The sequence below is a fragment of the Phaethon aethereus genome, assembly GCF_964289735.1.
Source record: "Phaethon aethereus genome assembly, chromosome: 4".
Taxonomy (NCBI): Eukaryota; Metazoa; Chordata; class Aves; order Phaethontiformes; family Phaethontidae; genus Phaethon; species Phaethon aethereus.
Window position 1 is genome coordinate 72,182,748 of NC_138578.1, and position 23,075 is coordinate 72,205,822.

General features: G+C 40.3%; 1 protein-coding gene across 1 annotated transcript in view; it reads left to right on the plus strand.

Moving 5' to 3' along the window:
- The window catches only part of TBC1D14 (TBC1 domain family member 14), a gene marked incomplete at its 3' end in the record, with an annotated part of 70,961 nt that overhangs the window by 23,855 nt on the left and 24,031 nt on the right, over window positions 1–23,075 (plus strand). The window contains exons 4-6 of the mRNA XM_081999339.1: window positions 16,722–16,840; window positions 19,527–19,609; window positions 21,687–21,804. Of these exons, the coding sequence (XP_081855465.1) occupies window positions 16,722–16,840; window positions 19,527–19,609; window positions 21,687–21,804 (320 nt within the window). The remainder of the gene's footprint in view (window positions 1–16,721; window positions 16,841–19,526; window positions 19,610–21,686; window positions 21,805–23,075) is intronic.

Genomic DNA, 23,075 nt, shown 5'->3' on the forward strand with positions numbered 1-23,075 from the left:
GACACTTAGCAGTTTAGTTTATTGTAGTTATCTGTTCTTTGATAAGTGGGTTGTTAATTTATTAGCATTTTGTGGTTGTTGCTGGTAGCATGAATATTTTTCCTTCAGATCCAAACTGTCTTACATTGTGAGTATTCAGTGTTCCTAGAACATTAGAACTTTGAATTGTTGTATTGTTTGCTAGAAAAAAGTAGCTATTAAAGAGATATGTAATATGGCATCTAACCATTAGTGAGTTTCTGCAAGATTGCAAGTCTGAAACAATTGTCTCCAGTGCCTCTTGGATAACAATAACTAATCCTTTCTAATTTATTTGGTGGTTTCCTGGAGTTAATATTTGACATTTAGAGTTTCTGAGATGTGGGTGATGCTGTGAATAACTAATTCAGCCTCACCAGCACCCAAAAGCGCATCTCAATGTAGGTTACCCCTCGCAGATTGTTTTGACAATGACAAAGTAGCACTTGTGTTGCATGCAGTGTTTTTTGCCCATTTAGAGGCATGCTTTTAGCTCTTTGACCTATGCCTAAAGAACTTGCGTATGTGTAAGTGGAGGAGGTGACAGCATATGGCTATTGGCATGATGCTTGTTGGCCGACACCAGTTCCTTCTCCTTTCTGGAAAAAAGGGTACTAGGCCAGAAGAATAAATGCTCTGGCTCTATTTTTACCTAGAGGTACGTATTTTATTTCCAAGGCCAGAAGAGTAGGTGCTTGAAAGATCCTTATCTCACGAATTTGGAGGTATGCAATGAAATGTGGGAGTTGGGGAAGAAGATGGCTGTGAGCAAGGTAAATGGTTAATGTCCTAGTAAATGATTTCATTGTCTGCGCTTTTTCCCGTGGGGCATGAAACAGGGTGCCTAAACTATTTCTTTTACAGGTGGCTGTTAATTGTCTGCGCTTTATGTATGTTTTGCTTGAAATTGGGCTTTTCTTTTATTTTTTTTTTCTTCCCAGAAGTGCTAAGACCTTCCTTAAAGCTCAATGCAATGGGAGTTGCACTTGCATTGTATGAAATGCACTAAAAACACTAGGTGCCCTGAGAAGCTGATCATTTGGGAATGCAAAGTTGGTGACTGTTTTGGAGCTTGAGACTCCATATCTTGACAACCAGTGTTTCATGACTTGACTACCACACTGTCATATGCAAAGAGATGTGGAAAACATTGTGGAACACCCTTACGTGAACTTGTCAGTATGGGAGCTGGGTCTTGAGGACAGTGCGGGGAGCTGCGAGGCCCTGGACAATGATGGCAATGTTGTAATTGTTAATTGAACGCTGTCAGTTCTACGTATTGAGTAAAGTGTGTAGGGCACACAGTCCAAGTGGAAAATGGTACCCAGACAGAAGGGACTAATTCAAAATCTGAGTACTCTTTTAACATGTTGTGTTTAACTTCCTATACACTTCAAGAAAACCAAACTGGAGGGAGAAAAGGGAGAGTCAGTTTTTCTGACATCATGGGAGATCAGCAGAGTTTTGAACGCTGCTGTCTGATGATCTCTTGAGCTAACATAGTGATTTGTAGCAGCAGTCACCTGTCACTCCATGCCATGAATTCCTGATTATATTACACAGCCGGGCTTGTGCAAACTTGATGAGAAATAGTTCGACATTCCTTATGTGCTGCTGGCCACAGTTGTCATGGATATTGCTTCCTTCCCGTAGTACACTTTATTCCTTCTGTCTTCTGACTTAAGTTTGTCAAAGTCCTATGAATTATTTCTAATGTTTTGTGCTGGTGACATGATGAACAAAAGAATGGTGTGTCAGCGTGCCCTTTTAACTTAACATTTCATCACTCTACCTTTTGGGTATTCATCTGGATTTGTACTGAAGAGATACTCAGTGCCCTGCTGAAGGGTTTCATGCCTATTTGCTGGTGGCAGAAAACTGACAGGCTTCTGAGAGTCTGTTACTTGAGATGCCTCAAGTTTGGGAAAGGGTGGAGATGTAGGCTGTGCCTTGCTCTTCAGCTTGACCCTGTCCCTCCTGTTCTAGTTCCTGCCTCTGTTGATGCTGGTACTTGAAACAAGGGTTGTTCATTGAGCAAGAGCCTTTACATTCTCTGGCTGCTCAGGCTTGACTTACTGATTCTTTCCAAAGAAATAAAACCAAATGCATTCATACCATGAAGTCCAGGTCTTCCTGCAAATTGTCTGTTCACACCACTGTCTATGTGGTAAAATACTCATTAGCCCTTAGATTGTAGGAGACTTAATCTGCGTGACTACAGAGGCTCTTGAGTAGTGTTTCTATTAGTAAAATCTTAGTCTAATTCTGTAAGGCAACTTAAAGGAAAGGTGATTAAATTCTTCATCGTGACTTTTACTTGACTGTGATTTCCCATCTTTGGGGGGGGGAAAAAAAATCAAGTTGCATGTAACTTGTTTAGACCATCAAAAGTCCTTTGGTTTATCTAAGATGCCACAGAATAGCCTAACCATAGTAGTCTGTTTATATCTGTCCTCAAATTTCACATACCTAGGGTAATCCATCTGCTCATACCTGCTTTGTGCACAGGAACTAAGGTGACTGAGCCACCAAGTAATCCTTTGTCAAGTCAGGTTTTCCTGTTTCTGGACAGACATCAAAGAAATCCTTTGTGCCAGGTCACTAATTAGAGCCCTGTGACTATCCCATTAATTTGGCTTAGACTCATATAGTGAGTTCATTGGTATGTTTATGGTTCCGTCTTTGGATACCTTTAAATATTTTTTTCCCCCAGAATGAGACGAACAAAGTTAACTGCAAACTTAGTCTTCTGAAAGATAAGGATGTTTGTGTACACATTTTTTAAACTTACATGAAGGGAATAATCTTTAAATACATTCATATTGTACATTGTTCTGATACGTTCCCCATAATAATCTCATCTGGGATTGAAAGACATTTCTAAGAAAGAATGCAATTATAAGGTATGTGTTTAGGTAAAACACAAGGAGGGGGATAGTAATTGAACTGTGAAGTGGCTAAAGATTGTTCTTAGAAAAAATAGGCTTTATTTCCTTCTGGCCTGCTATTTAATAAATAAAGGATGAAAACTCCAGACCCTCAAAGTTAAGTTGCCATTCAGAAGTTGTGTGTTGTTACACCACTGCTGAAGATGGCTGTATGTACACAACTGAGGCCAGACACAATTTGTGAGGAGCAGTAGCATTTTTTCTGTCAGACCTCCAACCAATGGTCAGACAGGTTTTTGAGCACATAACTCTTTTCTCAAGTCATATAAAAACTTCTGACAGCACTCACTTGTTCAACTGGTGTGTGTAAGACATAGTCTGTTTTAACAATGTGAGAATTACAGTCACTCCAGCTAAGCTGGTGTTTGGCCTACTTTTACTGCTGACAATATACATGAATATTTCTCTTTTGGTAAAGAATTGCTATTGGCATAGGCTAAGGTTGGATTGCTTTGCATTGTGACCAAGAGGTTTTATACAGTTTTTTATCCAGTTAAATGTTGTAAAGCTTAAAAGCTGTCAGAACAAATAATCTCATCTGAGAAGCTGGAAGTACATTTAGAGTGGAGGTTTGCATGATTAATTTTTTGTATCAATTATCTTCAGGAATCCTGCTTGAGCAGAACTGGTTATGCCAGTTGCTTTTGTAATTGATGTGTGAAAATGCACTAAAAGTCAGATGACAGTACTTCACCGAGAGTAATAACCGAAGTTGAATTCTCTTCCCTTCCAATAGACTGTAGAGCTGAGCTAAGCTTTGCAGCTACTGTTTCTTTCAGGAAACCTTTTCAGGATTGGGAAGAACAGCAGATGTAAATACCATATGTTTACAACTTTTTTCCCAGTGGTTTTGTTAGTGAATGCTCTTGAAAAAGAAATTCCTTTAAAAATTCAAGTGATGACATTGTTCACAGTGTATCATTCGGTTGTCTCCTCTCCTGTGATCAGTCTTCACAGAACTTCTTTGCAACTGGCTGGTCAAGATCTTGTGTATTAAGAGACTAACGTGTATAGAGGAAAGTCAGATTTTGGCTATATCCTAGAAACACGTTACAGCTGTCTTCCCCAAAGGAACAGCTTAAATGAAATTACTTTTTTCTACAGTGTATATGTCTCCTTTTTTTCCTGTAATATGAAAATCCATTTTTTTAAATCAGTGCATAATTTCTTCTCTTCCAAATGTGCTGTGACCTTATGAAGATTGTTCAATTTAACTTTAACTATATGAATTCCAGTAAGAGCTCAATGGAATGTCTTCATTTTCTTTGAGTTTCAATACCAAAAATTCAGCACATATAACACTTGAGGTCTTTCAATAACAATCTTTACTCATAAATTCAGGTCTAAATATTTTATGATCTCATTTGCTGACATTCTGTATCAGAATATTTAGAATTTCTAATGACAGTTCCTTAATAATAATAAAAAGTAGCTATGATTTTTAACCTAGGGATTGTAATCTTCCCAGACTTACAAGGATTTCTGTTCTGAAAGCCATAGTGTGCTCTGATGGGATGGGGGAGAGACATCCCCCCCACACCTCGCCCAGGGTAAGGATTCAAATAGATTAATTGCTGGGGAGTTGGATTCCAGCCATGAAGCCACCGGTGATGAAAGCAGCCTGCCCTCCTCGGATGCAGTGGGAAATGCCAGGGGTTTACATGCAGCTCCAGGTAACAAGTTTGCGCCAGGCCCCAGGAGCAGATTGCAGGCAGGCAGTAGGTGCAGTGGCAGCACAAGAGCTGATAGCCAGGCTTTTCGGTACACCTTGCTTGTTCTGCACTTGTCATGACAGCAAAGTAACTGGAGTCAGATTGTTCAGACTTGATGATCACATTAATACAATACGGCTTCCATCATACAAGCTGCCAGCAGCATGTTCCCACCTCCTCGTACAAAACTGCTTTGATTTCCCCCCCCACCCCCCCCCCCCGGTCATTCCTGTATTTGTTTCTTTTAAGGAGAGGGGGAGATGGAAAAGTGTCATTCTTGGTACCAATTATAAAATTTCCCAACTGGGCTGTCTTCAGCTGGGTACTCAACAGGCTTTCTTTGAGGAGTGATGCACTAACAGGAAATAAATCAACAATATTTACCAGTTATGTTTTTCTGTAATAATTAGATCATGACTATATGTGGGATCGACATTCCAGTCAATTAAAATCAACTGTACTTAAGAGGCTTACTCTACAGCATATGATAGAGTGAAAACGAGCTCTTGAAACTGCTAAATACATTTCTTGGCTCATAGGTCATGCTTTTTTATGGAGTGAATAGTTAAGCTTATAACAGTACTTGATAAAAAAACCTTCATAAGTTGATTTAGGTCTGTTATCATTCAAGTCAATCCTCGCTTGATTTTCCTTTTTTTTCTAAGCTATAATCCTAGTTGATTAATAAAATCACTTTACTCAAAGCTGTTTTTTGATTTGGACCTATTAGGTGGAAAAGAGTTGCAGAGCAACAGCACCGAGCAAGAAATACTGAAAGAAATGACTACAACCCATGCTTTAGGCAGACAGTGATAAGAGCTCCTGTTGAGAGCAGTGTGTTTTATCCAGGGGAAAAAACAAAACAAACAAACAAAAAGAGAAAAGTCCCCCGACTGCTGATGTATGGAGGTTTTCGTGCAGCTCCTTGTGCAAGAGCACTCCAGATGGAAGCTGTGCAGTGTGGCTAGCTGCTACCATGTGCTCTGCTTCCTCTTGCCCTCTGCTGATGGGTGGCAGTTGTCTAAAAATACTGAGCTTTTCTAAGCGTTTGTCTTAACTGTGCTTTGCGCTGTATTCAGATGGATGATTCAGGGCCTTTCGAAGAGGAAGTGGTTGGTTCAAGCTGGCTGCCGATTCTGGCAGGCGCTGATCTACGGTTTTGGGCAAAGCATTGTCTTCTGCTCATATCGAGTTTGTCTTTTGGATAGATCACAGGATAAATCTTTGTGACTAATGGCTGTAGCTGTTAATGGCGGGACGAGTGTTTGCAGGTAGACTTCATTCACACTTTGAAGTGTTCTAGGCAATAAACTGTCTACCGCATTTTTTTCTGTTCCACAGTAGAAGTCCAAGGGTGTAAATGAGTCACTTCCTGTGTTCTTCTCTTCTGGGGTCATTTTGACTTGTCAGTCTTCGAAAAAGCAGGATTTAGATCTATCATGTTTTGTCAGGGTTCCTTTTTTTAAGAACAAGGAAACAAAAGCGCAAGTGCAAGAAGGCCTAGTTACTGTGGTTAGTCTAAAACTAACCTATGCTTATTGTTGTTGCAATCTCTAGAAATAAAGGTGTAACTCTAATTTTTCCATTTCAGAATTATAACCAAGTTATAATTTGGAAGTTGCCTTAATGCACTATTTCCTGTCTTTCCTTTTAATCTAATTAAAAATATTTTTATTTTATTGTAATCATACGTAAAGGGGATCTAATTTTTGTGAAAGTAAATTAAAAATAAGTAAAGAAAGGAAACCTGTTTTGTCACTGATCGAGTCCTAAAATACTTTTTTTTTTTTCTGACAAGAAGAAATGTACTAAAGAGATTATTCAGCAATTCCAGCAGGCTGTATTAGTCTACAAAGAGTGTGTTGCCCTTGTCCCGACTTGAAAATTACCTGCCTCAAACAAATCTAATATCATATTTAAACAGATAAAGCAAGAATAATAGCTTCCATCCACAGTAAATGGAAGAGTAACTTAATACTATGGCAGAAGGGTTGTTCCTGAGTATTTTAAATAATAAAAGAATGTAACACGACCCACTGAGGTATCATGACATAGCAAAGAGTCTAGCTGCCGAAGTGCTCTTGGAACTTCTTCCCTTTCCTTACAAACGCTCAAGAAGAGAGAATAAGTTACGAACAGTAGGCTAATAGAAAATAATAGGCTTTGAGTATCAATTTAACAGTTAGACAAGTTACAAAGTATTTTTTTGAAAGGAAGTGAGAGTAGTTGGGGTTTTTTGGTTTTTTGTGTTTCTCCTCTTTTTCCAGTTTTAAAGCTTTTATTTTAGTTTTATCACTCTCTAAAACTCCTCATAAATTGTCTTGGTCAAAAGCCCTGGAAGCTGGAAGGGTCCTAAATAGGTGTAACAGGTGGTGTTTAAGGATAGATATCAACTTTCTGGAAAAAAGGTACTAAATAGATAGAGGTATAAGCTTTGTTAGTTGTTATTACAGTTAAAGTATCAGCTGCTAGTCTCTACTGAAAGGCCTGTTCCAATGCCAGTGGTATGTTTTAGGGGAATTGCAGTAAGTTTGAAGTTGTCCAGTGAGATCATAAAGCTTGTCTGTCTGTATTGAAACTGTTACTTTGTAGCCCAAGTTGATGCTTAGCATTAAATGGACTATAAATTCACACAGCACAAGATTATTTTTAAATGCAGGAAGCTGTGTATTCGTGGAAGAATGCTTGACTTTTGAGGATGAAGTACACAGCTGCTCTTAGCCCCAAAATTTGAAGGCCAGGGAAGACGACTTTTCAGAAGATCTGATGCATCAGTGGAAGTTCGTTCTCATTTGCTGTTAAACGAGACTCCAATATGCAGTTGGCATTTATGTGTCTGATAGTGCTTATAGATAGATACTTAAACACCTACTTCTTTGTGTAGCCAGTAATTTTTTTTCACCATGCATGCTTATAAGGAACACACAGGAGGCTTTCGGATTCACCCCCCACGGGTTTTGGAATGAAAATAGAAGTCTGTAGAGAGTGAGCCTGGAAATAGTGGCACATACTTTTGAATGTGGCATCGCACAAACACTTGGCAAAACATTACTGTGAAGCAAAGCTGGTGATAAATCCTTGAAGGCAGGTGTGTTAGCCTTTAAATATTGTGCTGGAACTGCCTATTCTAATGGGACAGTAGAGCTTGCATTGCCTAAAGTGGAAAATTAATTGAGAAAGCTTTGCTAGACTTCAGTGTGTTATTTTTGTGTTAAACAGAAGCGAGCTCACAGTAACCCAACCCAAAGGTTTTCTTTGTCTGTCTTCCAGTTTATACACCACCAACTTCATCTAAAATTGAAGAATGGGGGGGGGGGAGATGAAGGTTTTGAAAGGCTGACTCTTACCATGCTCACTAGCAACAACAAAAAAAGCTGATGTTCTCTGGCTCTGCAATATGAATAGAGTTACTGTATTTGTCTTGCTGGAAACCTGGACGATCCAGATGTAAGTGTTTTTAAAAAACCCAGACTGGTACTTTTTCCTTAAGTGTTTTTCGTAGTTAGGAAAGATAAGTTTTCTTCTGCAACACCAGCACTCGTGAAATGTCGGAAGAAAAAGTTGCTGAGAGATTATTTGGAATGGTATGGTGCCAAGGCTATACAGAAAGTTGAGGTGGAGAGATCAGTTAGCTGGTGCAGTTTATGTAAAATTGTATTTTTACATGAAGTCCATATCCAGTGTAATCCTAGTCCGTGGAAGTGACATTTAAGGGATACCCTGAAAGTAGATGTTGGTAGTATTTTATTCTGGCAGATGTTCATCAAAAACGTAAAAACAATCGTTTAGCTTGTTTTCTCTTGCTCAAGTACTTAACAGATGCTTGTCCTGCCGGAAGCCTTTCTTGTAGATGTTTCCACTTGTTTGATACTGTGATGTATCAGATACTATCAGTATATAGGGAAACTGTGCACATGTTTGTATATGCAGATTAAATTACATCCTTTTCAGTGTTATAAGTAGTAGGGGTTTTTCTTGTTACTGTGACTCATATTGCAGTCACTTGTAAGAGTATCCTGCACAATCTGATTAAAGATCCAGCATTTGACAATAAAGAGCTGTTCTTAAGCCACGTGGTTCATAGGTATGCTTTGTCTCTTGGAATACTTCAAATACAGGGAATTATTCTAGGTTGCATCCTTTTTTTTTTAATAAAGCGTCTCACACGATATGAACCAAAAAGCATTTAAATTATTTACATATAGCACAAATGAAACATGAACCCTGAGGATGAGAGCCATCTGATACATAGCACATTGCATGATTAGATGTGACAGACCCCAAAACAGCAAACTATTGTTCTTTCTTGGAAGACCTAACTTGGCCTTGTCTAGGCTTAGGTTTTAAATGTTCCTTAATTTGATGCCTCTGTTGCTCAAAATATGATGCTATAAAAATACATATATATAAAAATTGTTAATTTTTTTTTTAATTTTATTTTAACTGGAGCACAGGACTGCAAAGCAGAGTGTGTGGCTTCTAGTCTTCTCTTTACTGTTAACGTTTTGGAAAGTGTGTGCGTTATTTAACTTCAGCATGATTGCGTGGGACCACAGTTGCAAGCCTAAGTTCTGTGTCACCTATAATCAGAAGAAATAAGTAGACACTTCTCGGGGGGGAAAGGGGGACATTTCAGAGCACTTGATGCCTAAAAATAGGTAGTGTGAGGTTTTCCTCCTGTGAACTGGCCATAGTCTCTTACCCTTACCCTAATTTGCTAAGTATGGAACAGGAGAATACTGCGGTACTAAAAATGAGAAGGATGTCCTGGTGGAAGATAAAACTTCATGCAAATAGCAATGTAATGACAGAACTTGATTGAAATAATGTTATCTTCTGCTCTGGTATCCTTTCTATAACGTAAGAGGATTAAATGCATATATAGATGGGTAAAGCAAGTAGGGCTGATGGTGCTTGAACCATTAATTAATTGTAGAACTGGCCAGAGCACTTAGCAAAGTGTGTGGTTGAGTGTGCAACTCTGATTTCTCAAGTTGTTAGATCAGTAACTAAACAAATTGCATTTCAGAATAGTTCTGTACTGGTTTTGGAGTTACATAAAAAGTCGTCATACATATCTGTTCTGGTTTCAGGACAATATCCCCTTAAGGACTTTTTTTAAAGTTTAATATCTGAGCTCAGCAGTTTGTATTCTCTTTTTGTTAATTTTTGAAGGATAGTCTCATAATCTGATCTTTGCCTGAGGTGTCAGTCTCCTTAAGTTCTCTTTCTCATACTGTATATGTAAGAGCCTCCATTAAAATGACTCTTTTATGGCCTGGTGCCATGTCAACAATCAGATCTCAGTTTCCTGACCTGAAGATCATCACAAGTTTCAGGATCTGCTGGTTTCAATTAATCCTCTGAAAGAAACAGTCCTGCTGCTTGCTCCTTTTGCTTTGTTTTCCGTCCACATTTACATTGCCCAGTAGCACTCATTACCAGAGTAACCAAATTAATCCAACAAAACAAAAGATTAGTCTTTAACTGTATCATTTCCCCAACCTAGTGTGTTGTACAGACACACAACTGCTTATGGGGGCACAGAAAAAATGGTTTGAGGGGCCAGAAGGGCAGGGGAGGGCAGTGAAGTGCTGGGTGTATACCAGCTTAAATTTATCTGGTAAACCACTTTATAAACAAAAGGCAAGATTCCAGATGGAGTGATGGGCATGCAGTAGAAAGCTACAGAAGGGAATGTTGAAGCAATATTTAGGTAGCAGTCAGACTCAAAAAAACAAGAAACAATTTTCTGTTTGCTGGTGCGATCCTGGTCCTCATATGCTGAATGAAGTGGGAATTCCAGTGGAAAAAATGTCATGTAATTAAAGCTTGTGCATAACTTGTTTGAGTAGCCTCAGGTACTCTTACAATTGGGGCAACCTAAAAATAGTGACTGCTGCTAAATGTCTGTGTCATGTGTGGCTAGCTATGGTTTGAGTTACAGGGCGTACTTAGCTTTTCACCTACAGAAGTATCTTCGTGTGTCACCAGGCATCGCTCTGTCCCAATCAGTGTTTTGCAGAGTGCATATGAGGAATACTATTGTCCACCTAAGGTTGCTCTTCCTCATGATCTGAAGTTGGTTTGGGTGGGATTTTTTGTGTTAAATAGCCATAATTTTACATAAATGTCTTCTGCTATGTGCGATAATTTACTGCTTCAGATGGCTTATGAGAAAAAGCATTAGCATTGGAGGCTGTAGTGCTTTTCATGAGCTATGTTGACTCGCCATTGTGGTAATTATTAGTGCTCTGACACTAGATGCTTGGATGGCAGATGTCTAATTAATTTGTGGTGGCAGGAATGAAGCTAAGATACTTTCTAAAGAGTGAGCTGTTCCTCATCTGCTATAATAACGCTGCATCCGCGAATTAGATGAGAAGTCGTGGGTTGAAAACATTAGCTGATATAACAGCTAGCAATTTTGAGAAAACAAGCTTTTGCAAAGCCACCTCCTGAAAGCAGAATACTGAAGTGGCTTTGGTTGGTTTTGAGTCTGTCTTTGCTGCTCATTTTGTGGTTCGGGATCAGGCCTTGAGCAATGCGGCCTGGCAGCTGCAAACGGTAGTCAGTGGGATTGAGGAGTATGAAATCCTTAGTAGTGCTGAGGAAAGGACAGCTAATGGTTGCAGATGAATAGATAATAGGATAAAATGTAGGTCTGCCGAAGGTGGTGCCACAGCAACCTGGGTGTCTCCCGAGTTAGATAATGGAGCTTTTGGACAACGGAAAAATAGCAAATTTAATTCATCTGGATTAAGGCAAAATGTTTAACAAGATGTGATGTGGAAGTTGCCTGAAGGGTGGAAGATAGATGGATAGATTGATTTTAGGACTGTGTGAGGAGGACAGAGCACGAGTTGTACTGAAAAGATGCTTGTGCTGTAGAAGTGTTTCAGCACAACGCTGCTGCTGTTTCTTCGGGACGGATGTACGGGCCGGCGAGTTCTAGCGGCTCTTGCCCTTCGGGCTGAGGCAGACTGGGCTGTCCCAGCAAGGCGGGGTTTCTGCACCCTCTGCGAGCAAACGCCCGACTTGGGGCCCGGGGCGCGGGGTCGGGCAGCGCTAGTCTGGGCACCAGAAATGCGGCTGCGTCCTAAAACAGCGCATCCGATTCTGGGCTGGTTTGGGCACTGGTGCCTGTAGCTAACGCGCCTGAGTTTGGGCAAGGTTTCGGTTACTCATCTCGGACCCAGAGCTGAGGCGGGCTGGGAGGAGCTGGCTGCGGAAGGCTTGTGCCAGGCGGAGCACGGCGCCTGGCAGGGCCCGCGCTTGCTCCCCCGGCATGGAGAGGCGAGTGTCCCGCCGGCCGCGGCCGCTCCCCCGCCCCTCCCGCCGGGCGCGTCGTGCGTGCTCAGGCAGCGCTGGGCGAGACGGAGAGAACCGATCGCGTGCGCCGGCTCCGCAGGTGATTAGCGGGGCTGGCGGGGCGGGGCGGGCGGAGGCGCTGCGCCCGCGGAGGGCGGCCCGGGCAGGGCCGGGTCGGGGCGGCCCGCGAGGCCGTGCGGGCCGGGCGGCGGCGCGGCGGGGAGCCAGGCCCGCGGTGCGGGGCGGGCATGGGGCTCCGGCGCCGCTGCCTGTGAAGGACCGCAGCTTTCATGGTGAGCGAGGCCGCGGTGGGGATGCGGCTGCGGCCAGGGCGGGGCGGGCGGCTGCTCGGGCGCTTGGGTCGGGGGGAGACGGGGTGGGTGGGGGCGCGGACTTCAACGGGTATCGGTAAAACCAGCCTTGTCCACTTCTAAATAGCCTTGCTGGGTCCGGTGGAGAACCCACTTCCCGGGAGGGGAACCCCCTTTGTGTGGAGCGGGGCGGCGGGGACCCCGCTGGGGGTGGAAGGCGGCGGCGGGGTCCGCCCGCGCCCAGCCGGGGCTTGGGCTGCGGGAGCGTGGAGGCTGCCAGCGGGAACCGGCGGCCAGCCGTCTCCCATCCCGCGCAGAGCTGCTAGCCACGGGGCAAGAGCCGAGCCGCCTGGCTGTCGCCCCTCCGTCGCCTAGCATGCGTATCTCGCAGGCGGCTTCAGCGGAGGGTGGTTACCTTTAAACAAACGGGGCCGAAACAAGATGACCTTGATGGAGCAGCTTGTGCGTTGTGGGTGCCGCGATGCCGTGCGGCTGCTCCCCGGGCAGGCTCGCTGCCTGTGCGAAACCACGCAGCCCCCTCCCGCTTGCCCCGTTGATCTTGTAGCGCTTGCCCCGTGTTCTGGTGGGTCATTCGTGTTTCGCCCTAGAGATGGTTTAGGATCCCTGTGCGGGTTACCTTCTCTCATGAAGAACTGCGGAGGATCACTGCAACTTGAGCTTCTTGCATCTCAACTGCAAAGCTGTCAGGTTCCACCCAGAGTTAAACTCGGTTTCGGGGTGTGTGTGTGTTTATGTGGGGTTTTTTTTGTTTGGTTGGTTTCTGTTTTTTTAAATCATCGCTTTAATCTACAGCACACTGTTTTTAGAACATCTTCAAACCCTAGTTCAGCTATCGTGGCTGAATGCTGAATAGGTTAAGATGAAACCTGGAAGAAAGCCTAAGTGAGCTCAGTGATAAGGATGTATTCTAAGTCGTAAACGATCGACTCATCCTAAATTGATCCTAAAATTAACTTGCAACGTATCAGGTTAGTAACCCCTAATTACAGCATAGGATTTTAATAGATACTGAATTATTTGTACCTGTGAGAAATTTGAGTCTGGTTTAAAAAAAAAAAAAAAAAAAGAAAAAGCTTAAAATGAGCTATTGTGTGGTTCAGCCTATTGCAGTACGCCTGTACGTGCAGATATTTCCACTTGCTCAGTCAGCAGATACTCTCAATATGAGTTTGTGAAGGCTTCACTGTGCTTCATTGCTGTATCATACACTGCCTTTCAAAATTGCATTCTCTTCTTACTGGAATAAAAGATCGTTTTCACAAGCTTTTGTCTTCTGTGAATTTTGGGTGGGTTTTCTGTTTTGTTGGGGTTTTTTTGGGGTAGAATGAGTTTTTTGTTTGTTTTTTAGTTTTCCTTGATTAAAACCAGTCTTGTCGATAACGACTGCCACCAGTAGACATTTTTATTCTTTTTTAGCTACCACTGGAAAGGATAGAATTACTACAAAGGACTCGTAATCTGATAAAATGTGCCACTCCCATTTTTGTGCTGGTCTGGCTGCTTTGCTGTAGGGTAGTGCTGAGTAGAACATGTCAGTGAATACTTGCTGAAATGCAGGGTGGGCTTTTGCTCTTTAAGACTTTTGAGTAACTGTACTAATATGCCAATACTGTAACTACACACCCATATTCCAAAATAAAACATTCCTTAATCAATAAATTCTTGGCGAAATGGTATGCATAGTGCTGGTCTGGAACAATTCGTGCTTAGCTGAGTGAGATTTCCAAATTAATTCTACTGTATGGAATAAAATCCTGATTGCAGCCTGGTGTGTGCAATTTATGTCACCTTTCAAAAGCAGTTTTGCTCTGCAGTTGGCTTTCAATGAAAGACGACCCTGAACATATTTTTCGTAAACCAAAATTAAGCAGCTTTTCTGGAACTTTTCCTGTGATAAGCATTGGGTGCGTGCGTTTTAATGTCAAGTTCTGTGATGCTTTAGGTAGATCAATATATGATGGTTTCTACATACTAGCCATTTCTTGTGGATGCCAGATGATTTTCTTTCACTAGTAGTGTCTCAAGGGAATAAAGTCATCAGATTTAGGGACCAGGCTGTGGAAGCAGTAATAGATGTTAATATTTGACTATGTTAATTTGTGAAAAATAGCTAATTAAAAAAAATCAATCTCCTAATAGAAACTGTGAGAAAGAATAGCCATTTGCTTCCTTTCTGTCAGCACAGTGGATATACTGCGCAGTAGATGGTGTATCTGAAGCATGTTATGATGGTGCACTCATACACTGGTAACTATCAGTTGCTTGCAAGGAGCTGTTAATGGAAGAATAAGGTCTTAGCTTTCTGAATATGCTGTCGATCACAATACCTTTTTTACTGTATTTCTTTGCTTATTTTCTTGCTGGAGGTTGTTTTTTTTGTTAGTGAACAGCTTTGTCAGCATGAGTACTATCCCTTTGCTAAACAAAGCTAAGTACTATTCAGTAGTTGAAATACGTTTTTCTTGGTTCTTTTCCTTGTTTTCAAACTGATGTCATGCATAACAGTGTTAACTGGTATTAATGAGCCAGACATCCCAAATTCATTACAATGTTTCCCATCACAGTAATGCAGGCATCATAGGATTGATTGTTGAGACAGTGGCCAGTTAACAAACAAGGAAAAAGAGGGTTTTTTGGTGTCCTGAGAGCTTCACAGACCTGTACCCATGAGTCCCAGAGAACTAGCTGGAACTAGAATTGAAGTGTATGAGACAGAGTAGAAAACCACAGCTGTGTTGCTCTGTGTTCATGTGTTTTTCATCTGTCTTTTTTTTTTTTTTTTTTTTAAGGTGGGGTTGGAGGATGAAGGCCTTTCTGGAAGTGGTAGGGATCTTGTTTTAGTTTCTGAATGGTCCAGGCTGTTTTGATTGTGTCTGAAAGGTTGGATCTATTGCCCAGGGAAGTTTTGACATAATTCATGGGTTAGGTTAAGCGAAAGAAATCAGTACCATTTGAGGAGCTTGTTTGTGCTAGCAGGAAAAAGACTATGGTTGGAACTCTGTTCATAGCGCTCATTTATAATGATTAGTTTTCACAGTATAGTTTCCTTTATTTTAGTAGAAATGGCAGAAACAAGCTACATGTGAAAGCAGGTGATTTTTGGAAGGGGCAAAATTCATTATAAAGTTGAATGTAAAAAGTAAGTGTAATATGGATTTGGTTTTTCTGTACGACTGTTTGACTGTGTCTGTTGTTTGTAGATCACTGATACTTTATACTGAATACTTAATGTTTGCTATAGTGCCTCAAGCTTTGGAGTGGATGGGAGTTGTGTAAAGGTTGTTTTATCCTATCAGGTCATGGTTTTGGTACATTTTCTTCCAAAACAGTATTTGTGGGAAAAATAAAAATAGCGTGGTATATGTAATGCCAAGTCCTCTCATGCAGGTCAGAGTGATACAGTAATTAAGGGTGGAAGGACCTCTGAGGGGCTCACTCCCCTCTCTGAGAGAATCTACTTCGGCCAGGTTCCCAGGGCTCATCCACCTGAGGTTTGAATGCCTTCAAGTTTACAGGTTCCACCATGTATTGGGAAACTTGTCCCAGTGTTTGACTACTTTCCTAGTGATTCTCCCCACCCCCAAGACCACAATTCCCCTTGTAGCAGTTTGTGCCTGTTGACTTCATGTTCTTTATATAAGCACCTCAGAGACTTGGACTCAGCCTTCACCATCCTGTTACTGCTGTCTACAGCTACGGAAGATCCTTCTCCTCTGAAGGCTGAACAAGCCCAGTTCTTGTGGCCTCTCTTCACGTGCCACTTGCTCCAGACCCCAGTCATCTTGGTGCCTCTTTGCTAGTCTTGCTCCAGGGTGTCAGTGTCTGTATTACAAGTTAATACGTTATGCACTGTTACGATTTAGGATAGTCATACTTCAGGGCGTCGTAACAGGTGTGGGGTTTCAGTCTAACTGATTTTAACCTTCCCCCCGCCGCCCCGTCGTTGGAAGTATTGCATCTGAAAATAGCTTGGGTAGGAGAAACCTTATGATGAGATTTTAAGACAATGAGCTTGTGGTCATTTTTGGCTTCAGTTTCAAAACCGTGTAAATCAAAACAAAAATATTTTAAATAGGTTTTATTTTATACTTCAGATAGTATCTGCTGTTTGTAAGCTCATTCTTAGCAGCACTTGGGAAAAGCAGGCTGTCAGAGGAACTTAAGGTGTTTCTGCAAATAGGAGGAATAGAATAAACCATCAAAACTCACTTCTGAATGTAAAATTGTACATTGTTTTGGATTCTGACGTTCCTCTAGTTGAAAAGCTTTAAAGAGACTGCAGTTGGGCAGAGATGTGAAAGCATTATCTTGAAGACTTTTGTAGACCCCTTTAAAATTCTCACGTGTATCATCTTGGTGTTCCCTACTCTTGTAACTTGCCTTGTCTTTTTCTTCTCTAGGAATATGAAGAAAAAACTGGACGAGCTCACAGACCACTCTCTCCTAAACAGAATGTGAGGAAGAATCTTGATTTTGAACCACTTTCCACTACAGCACTTATTCTAGAGGACAGACCAGCGTAAGTTTTGGGAAGTACCACAGTGAGGGTCTTTATGTAATTGGGCTAGCAAAGCTTTTCTTATTGTATGTATTTGATTGCTCTAACATAAACAGAAGATGTAAAATTCAATGTAGAATTTTTTTTTCAGGCTAGTGAATATGAAAGTGGGATGATTATGAGAAAAATTATTCAAACAAAAGTAACCTTATTTTATAATAAAAGCAATGTCTTTGTATGAAGGGAGGTCATGAGGAGAGCAGAGCTCTAGTTTTGAGTGATTCTACCTTCTAAACACAAATAGGGGATTTTTATTTTCCCTGAGAGAACATAAGCATGAAAATGAAGCTGGCATATGCTGAAGAAGATGAGAAGCAAGGATATAGTGTCCTGCTTACACAAAGAAAGACCACACCTCCATAAATAATGAAACAATACAATGATTGTTCTGCAGTGGGTTCAGCATCGCATTTTAAAGGTTGACAAGTACTTCATAAGTTGTTTCATGCTTCTGTTACCGCAGGGAGATTCTTGCGTATGCAGACTAACTCCATAACGATTTAGTGGCAGCTGCTTTACTGTGGTTTGCTCCTGAATTACACAAATTCAGTCATGTTTAGTCAATTTATGAATGGTACCCAGCTTTACAGGCATGGCGTCTACATTTTTAATACAGCTGTGCATTGGTGTAAAGAACTGCTATAGCATAGGTCTGTGTTTTCATCAACAAATCTGTGTGAAGAATGCTCATATCAAAGGAGTCTAGTTGTAGGGTTATTTAAGACACTTTTTGGCTTGACTGGTAGACTGTGACAAGACTTCTTGGGACATCTAGAGCAATGTAAGAATGATTGTTATAGCAGGTTTTATTGCATACAAATGGAAAAAATACATACTAGCTTAAGTGTTGTATTTAAAACCTGTCTGTAAAAATCATTCTTCATGTGAGATAATCTGAGAAGTACAGTGTTCAGATCAATTAAGTGAGTGATACATTATAGGGTAACATTCGGATTTTGCTTTCTTTCCTACTGCTCATAGACCAAGGAACTGCTAGCAGAAAAGGTATTTTTAAGATTCTAAACAATTGAATCATCATTTCTTTTGTCTACTAGAGAAAACTGCTCTGGACAGCAGTGCTGTCCTCTGATGAATCTTTCTAAATAGTCTTTTTTAATTGTTTACTTACCGTTTCCATACTATTTTTTTTAACCTGTTAAGACTTCTAAGTAATTTTAAAATGTTTTTTATTTCCTATGACAAAAAGATGTAAGACTTCTGAAAGAAAAATGCATTGAATTTTTTTCCAAAATGGCGGTTCTTGATTTTGTACTCACTTGTAGGGTTTAGCTAGAGCTTTCTAGGAAAAATCAATAAATATTCCATAGTCCCTCTAGCTTTAAATGGAAAAATTGTTGTTTGAATCTTAATAGATACTAAACACCATCTCACATGTATGGTGATGTCGCTAAGAGTCAGGATAAATAATTTAAGTGGTGGAATTTAAGTTAGCAGAACTTGCACTGTTTCATCTGGTTTTCCTTTCCAAAATTTCCCTAACTTACACCATTTCTAAAGACTTGGGTTTGAAAAAGATGCTGATCAGTTTACATAAATGGCACTGGAAAAGAGTAGATCATTCTCTGTGGTTAACAATGACAATAATGTGAAAATACACTTTTATTGTTCTTGTAACAATCTTGATTTAAAAAAAATATTCATAGGCATGTGTCACATGGCTGTGCATACTTTGCAGGTAATACAATTGTGTAAATAGTAAAGCATACTACTATTAATGGTGATTATGTTGATGGCTATTGGCTGCCTTACTGTGACACCTTAGAGGAATGTGAAAGTGAATTTTTGTGTATCTTTTTAATTAACTAAGGTATAAACAGTGCTAAGAATACAATACAGTGTTCTACAATACAGAAGACAAAATTCTTAGTCATTTCCTGTTCTGATGTTTTGGTGATCCTGCAGTTGTATGAGGTACATGGTGGTTATGTTAATGACAAATATGATTAGCTTAAAGTTAATGTGGTCTGACTGATGAGCACGTGTATTTGTATGGCAGTGATGTTACCAGTCCAGGCTCTAATCACAAATCAAAACAGCTGTGTTGGTATTGATAACTGGAGAATATAGAGGATGATTCCAATGCCCCTTGTTGCTGTAAAAGCAACGGGGAGAAGTTAAGCATTTAAAATAGAAATGGGGTCTCGGAGAACAGAGGGGAAAAAGGAAGCTGGTCTAGGGAGTCATTACTGCATGGGTAAAGAAAGTTGTGGATGTAACTCTTAAACAAGATGCACAGTAAGAGAGAGTATGGTCATGCATCTTACCTGTGGAGATCAGCTTAAATTGAAACTACCAGTTTGGTATATACCAGTATATTCCCTTTATTTATAAAGGTTAGCCTGTGGGTTCAGTTGGTTTAATAATAAAAATGCTGAAATTGCCAAACATAAGGAAATTACTCAGCATGTTTTGTGCATAAAAGTAGTCATAGCTGGTCAGTGTTCTTCCCTTCTCTTCTGCTGACTCTGGCAAAAAAAAAATTCTTTCCAAGGATCTGTTGCTCTACTCTTTGATCAAATATTTTGACAAGAAGCAGTATATGCTTTTCTTTTAGAAGTATCTAGAATTTTCTTTAGACAAGCATGCCAACTTTAAATACTGATATTTTTTTTTTTTTTAATGTAAGGAACCTCCCTGCAAAACCAGCAGAAGAAGCTCAGAAACACAGACAACAGTATGAAGAAATGGTGGTTCAAGCAAAAAAAAGAGGTGATGGAATTTCTTGTCTTCAGAGGAGAGAAGTAAAGTTAAGGCGTATTTCTAAACCTGAAGTGTACTTGTGTCAGTCTGTTGCTCTGTAATAGGAGGGATCTGTACCTCTCCTCAAAGAGGAATCAATTCAGAGATGAGAGAGGACGGAAGGTAGTTTCCCTAAAAAGCCCCATCCCAACCTGAAAAAGAAAACAATCCTAGAATCCAGCAGGAAAGAATTTTTTAATTTGTAACTCTTAAATAATTGAGTGGCATCTGTATGTGAGTTTAAAAACTTAATAATATATTGAAATAGATTGTTAATCAACTTAGTGAAGACTAGACTTATTTAGATAACTACAGGATATTTGATAGTTTCATGTTGGGAACAACCTGTTGAGGCTGTAGTACTTAAATGCATAATTTTCTATATAGGAATATGTATGTGGTTATGTTCATTTGATAATCTGTCTTCCACTGAAAATGTGGAGCTTTCCCAAAATTTTGCTCATAGTTTCTTGTCTGACATTGTTCACAGAAGTGTCTCGGCAACCCTGTACTGTGCACATCAGGTAGAGCTGACAATAGAGGTTTTCTTCTGCTGGTATTTTTGACCATCTGGGTTTTCTAATTAAACACAAGCATTGCAATAATAGGAAATTTGGACTCATAGAAGTTTTGTGTCCAGTGAGAGCTACTGGAATATTTTTTGTCCAGCTGGCCAGACCCCTGAGCCATATGAAGCAGTGGAAAGGTGATCGGAACACAGGACTTACTTGCTTTCTGCAGTTGACATATTAATAAAAGTATTCTCTTGTGGTTTTAAGTGTAACTTCGTGTGACTCCCATGTTAGTGTATCCTCTTAAGGTGTAGTAGTCCAAAGGAGTTTCTCTGTTCTTTCTTTGCACGTAGGGTAGATGGTTTGGGAAAAATAGGATGATGCTCAGGTTAGGCAATGGGCCTGGTCCTTGTGCTGTCTTCACTGGACGGGAGTCTGTCATTCTGTCCGCATAAATACTCTGACAAACCCGTTTTCCCTAAAGCCACTCCAGTTCAGCAGCTTTGCAGAGTGATGTATTGTGTAGAGGTCAGGAAATCAAAGAGTGTAAACACCCTTTTTTGTTTAGAGAAAAATGCATTGAGGCAGGCTTACAAAGAGCCCGTATGGAAGCTGGGAATGTTACAAGGCAGTTGGTATGGTTCTGCTCAGGCACAGCTGCTGTTGGGCTTTAAAGTGGACCCATCAGGTTGTATATGTTATTCCAAAGACCTTGTTCATGGTACCGCTGTTCTTCAGTTAGTTTTCCTTGCCAGGTCAGTACCTGCCCATATTGTAGACAGTGTGTGTGTGCAAGCACATGCCCTGTATTTCCACTGTGCTGCTGTAGAGAGTGCCTGCCTGCGTTTGTTAAATTGCATGTCTAACAAATTTGCTGGTGGAAAAAATAGTAGTTGATGCAAGAAGAAATACTGAGTGGTAATGCAAAAATGTAAAATATATTTAAACTAAACGTGAAAAATGTTTTCTTTTAATGAACTGAATGTAAATATATATATGTGATGTATGACGTTTAGATTAACTATATGCTAAGTAGCATCAAAAATGTGGCTCTTGTGATTTCCTGACAATATATCTAAACCACCATTTAGAAAGACAACACATAAGAGTGAAAGCAAAATACAAAATTTGTTACTTTAGCCTGTATTTTTGAGTCTACTATAAAAAAAGAGGTGAGGCTTTATTAGGAAATCTGACCTGCCCTACTAGGTGGGGGTGTTGGCTGTCAGAGATGCTAATTCAAAGTTACTAATGTGGTTAGATTAGAAGGGTCAAAAGAGCCATATGTTATCCGACTCCCTTTGTCCCATACATTGAAAATGAGCCTTATGCATAGTTCCACTTTGTTCTTTATTCACATTTGGCATCACTGCTTAGCTTGCTGTATGTCTGGGAAATTTTTAGAACATGAGCAGTCCACTCTACATTTAGGTGAATATAGTGTGCTTTTGCATGGCTGGATAGCCATGACTAGCTAACTCTGAATATTTGGTTTCTGGTTTTATTAACTTAAAATGGAAATTGCTTTTCTGCAGAGCTTAAAGAAGCCCAGAAGAGAAAGAAACAACTAGAAGAACGCTGTAAACTGGAAGACAGCATCGGCAATGCTGTTTTAACTTGGAACAATGAAATCTTGCCCAATTGGGAAACTATGTAAGACAGTATGTTATACTGAGTTTTATAACTGAAGAGAAGTTACAAAGTAACTGTACCCTGAAGAGAAGTTACAAAGTTAGCAAGTACAATTTAAATGGTCTTGGAAGCTTTTGTTTGAAAGTCACTTTTGGACAGCTACAAAGAAAATGAGCAACCTATGTTTCGTTATTTCTACAAGGTGGCTGGAAGTGATGCAGTTTTAATTCTTATTATTTGTCTTTAGTGGAGGTTCAGGATATTCAGAAATTGTGAAACACTGAGAAGTGATCTGTGGTGGAGAATGTAAAAGCAGAAAGCTTAATGTTCAAGGCTGTGCATTTATCAGAAATGAGCTCTCCTTGACTAGAGCTGTTGATGTTATAATACCAGATGTAGATTGAAATACATGTATGGTATTATGAAGCCTCTTTAATTAGAGTGGTATACCTGCTGGGATAATCAAGTGATGGAAAAGAGAAGTAGAGAAAAAGTTTTTTTTAAATAAAATTAAGTGCTAGAAGATTTCCTACAAAGACACAGCACAGGCAATTGGGAAGCTACCTTCATTGTCTAGTTTTTCATGGACTTCACTAGTCATCTTAAAAAACAGGCTCCCCCACCCCCTGATAACCACCATAACAAGATAAAGCAACCTCCACAGCACTCACAATTGCAATTTGCTTAGTCATGGAATTCAGTTGTCCTGAAAATACATGTTAAAAACATGGACAGAATTTGTTGGAATATGCATTTCTGGAGAACTGAAGTAACAAATTAAGTATAAGCAAATTGTAGATTTACATGTCTGTTTTTAGTATTTGAAGATGTATCTGTTATGGCTGCTGTAAAAATGACACCTTTTCCTGTATTGGTTTATAAATCCAGAAGTTCCCAAATGTATTCACTGTTTTACATTTTACTTCAGAATTTGCTTTTAGATAAATGGATTGTTGTGTTTCTTGTCACTACCACAAACTTTCATTAGGTCTTAGGTGCTATTCTGTTCTTCCTTCTGGGCTCTCAGATTGATGAACATCAACTGCAGCCTCTTCAAAGCCTGTGTTCTGTTAAAATGCCTTTCATGCTTCCACCTGAAAGTTACTACTTGTTATGTCTTCATGCATTTTTCTGGAGGGTTAGAGCTGCAAACCTGGGTGGGAAACTGCATGTCTCATTTTCAACAGCGGGGTGATGACAGAGGGGAGAGGGTAAATTGCATAACTTGTTTCAGTATTTAATCTTACATGGAGTTGTCTAGTCCTTAGCATAGGCAGTGGCATAGATACAGA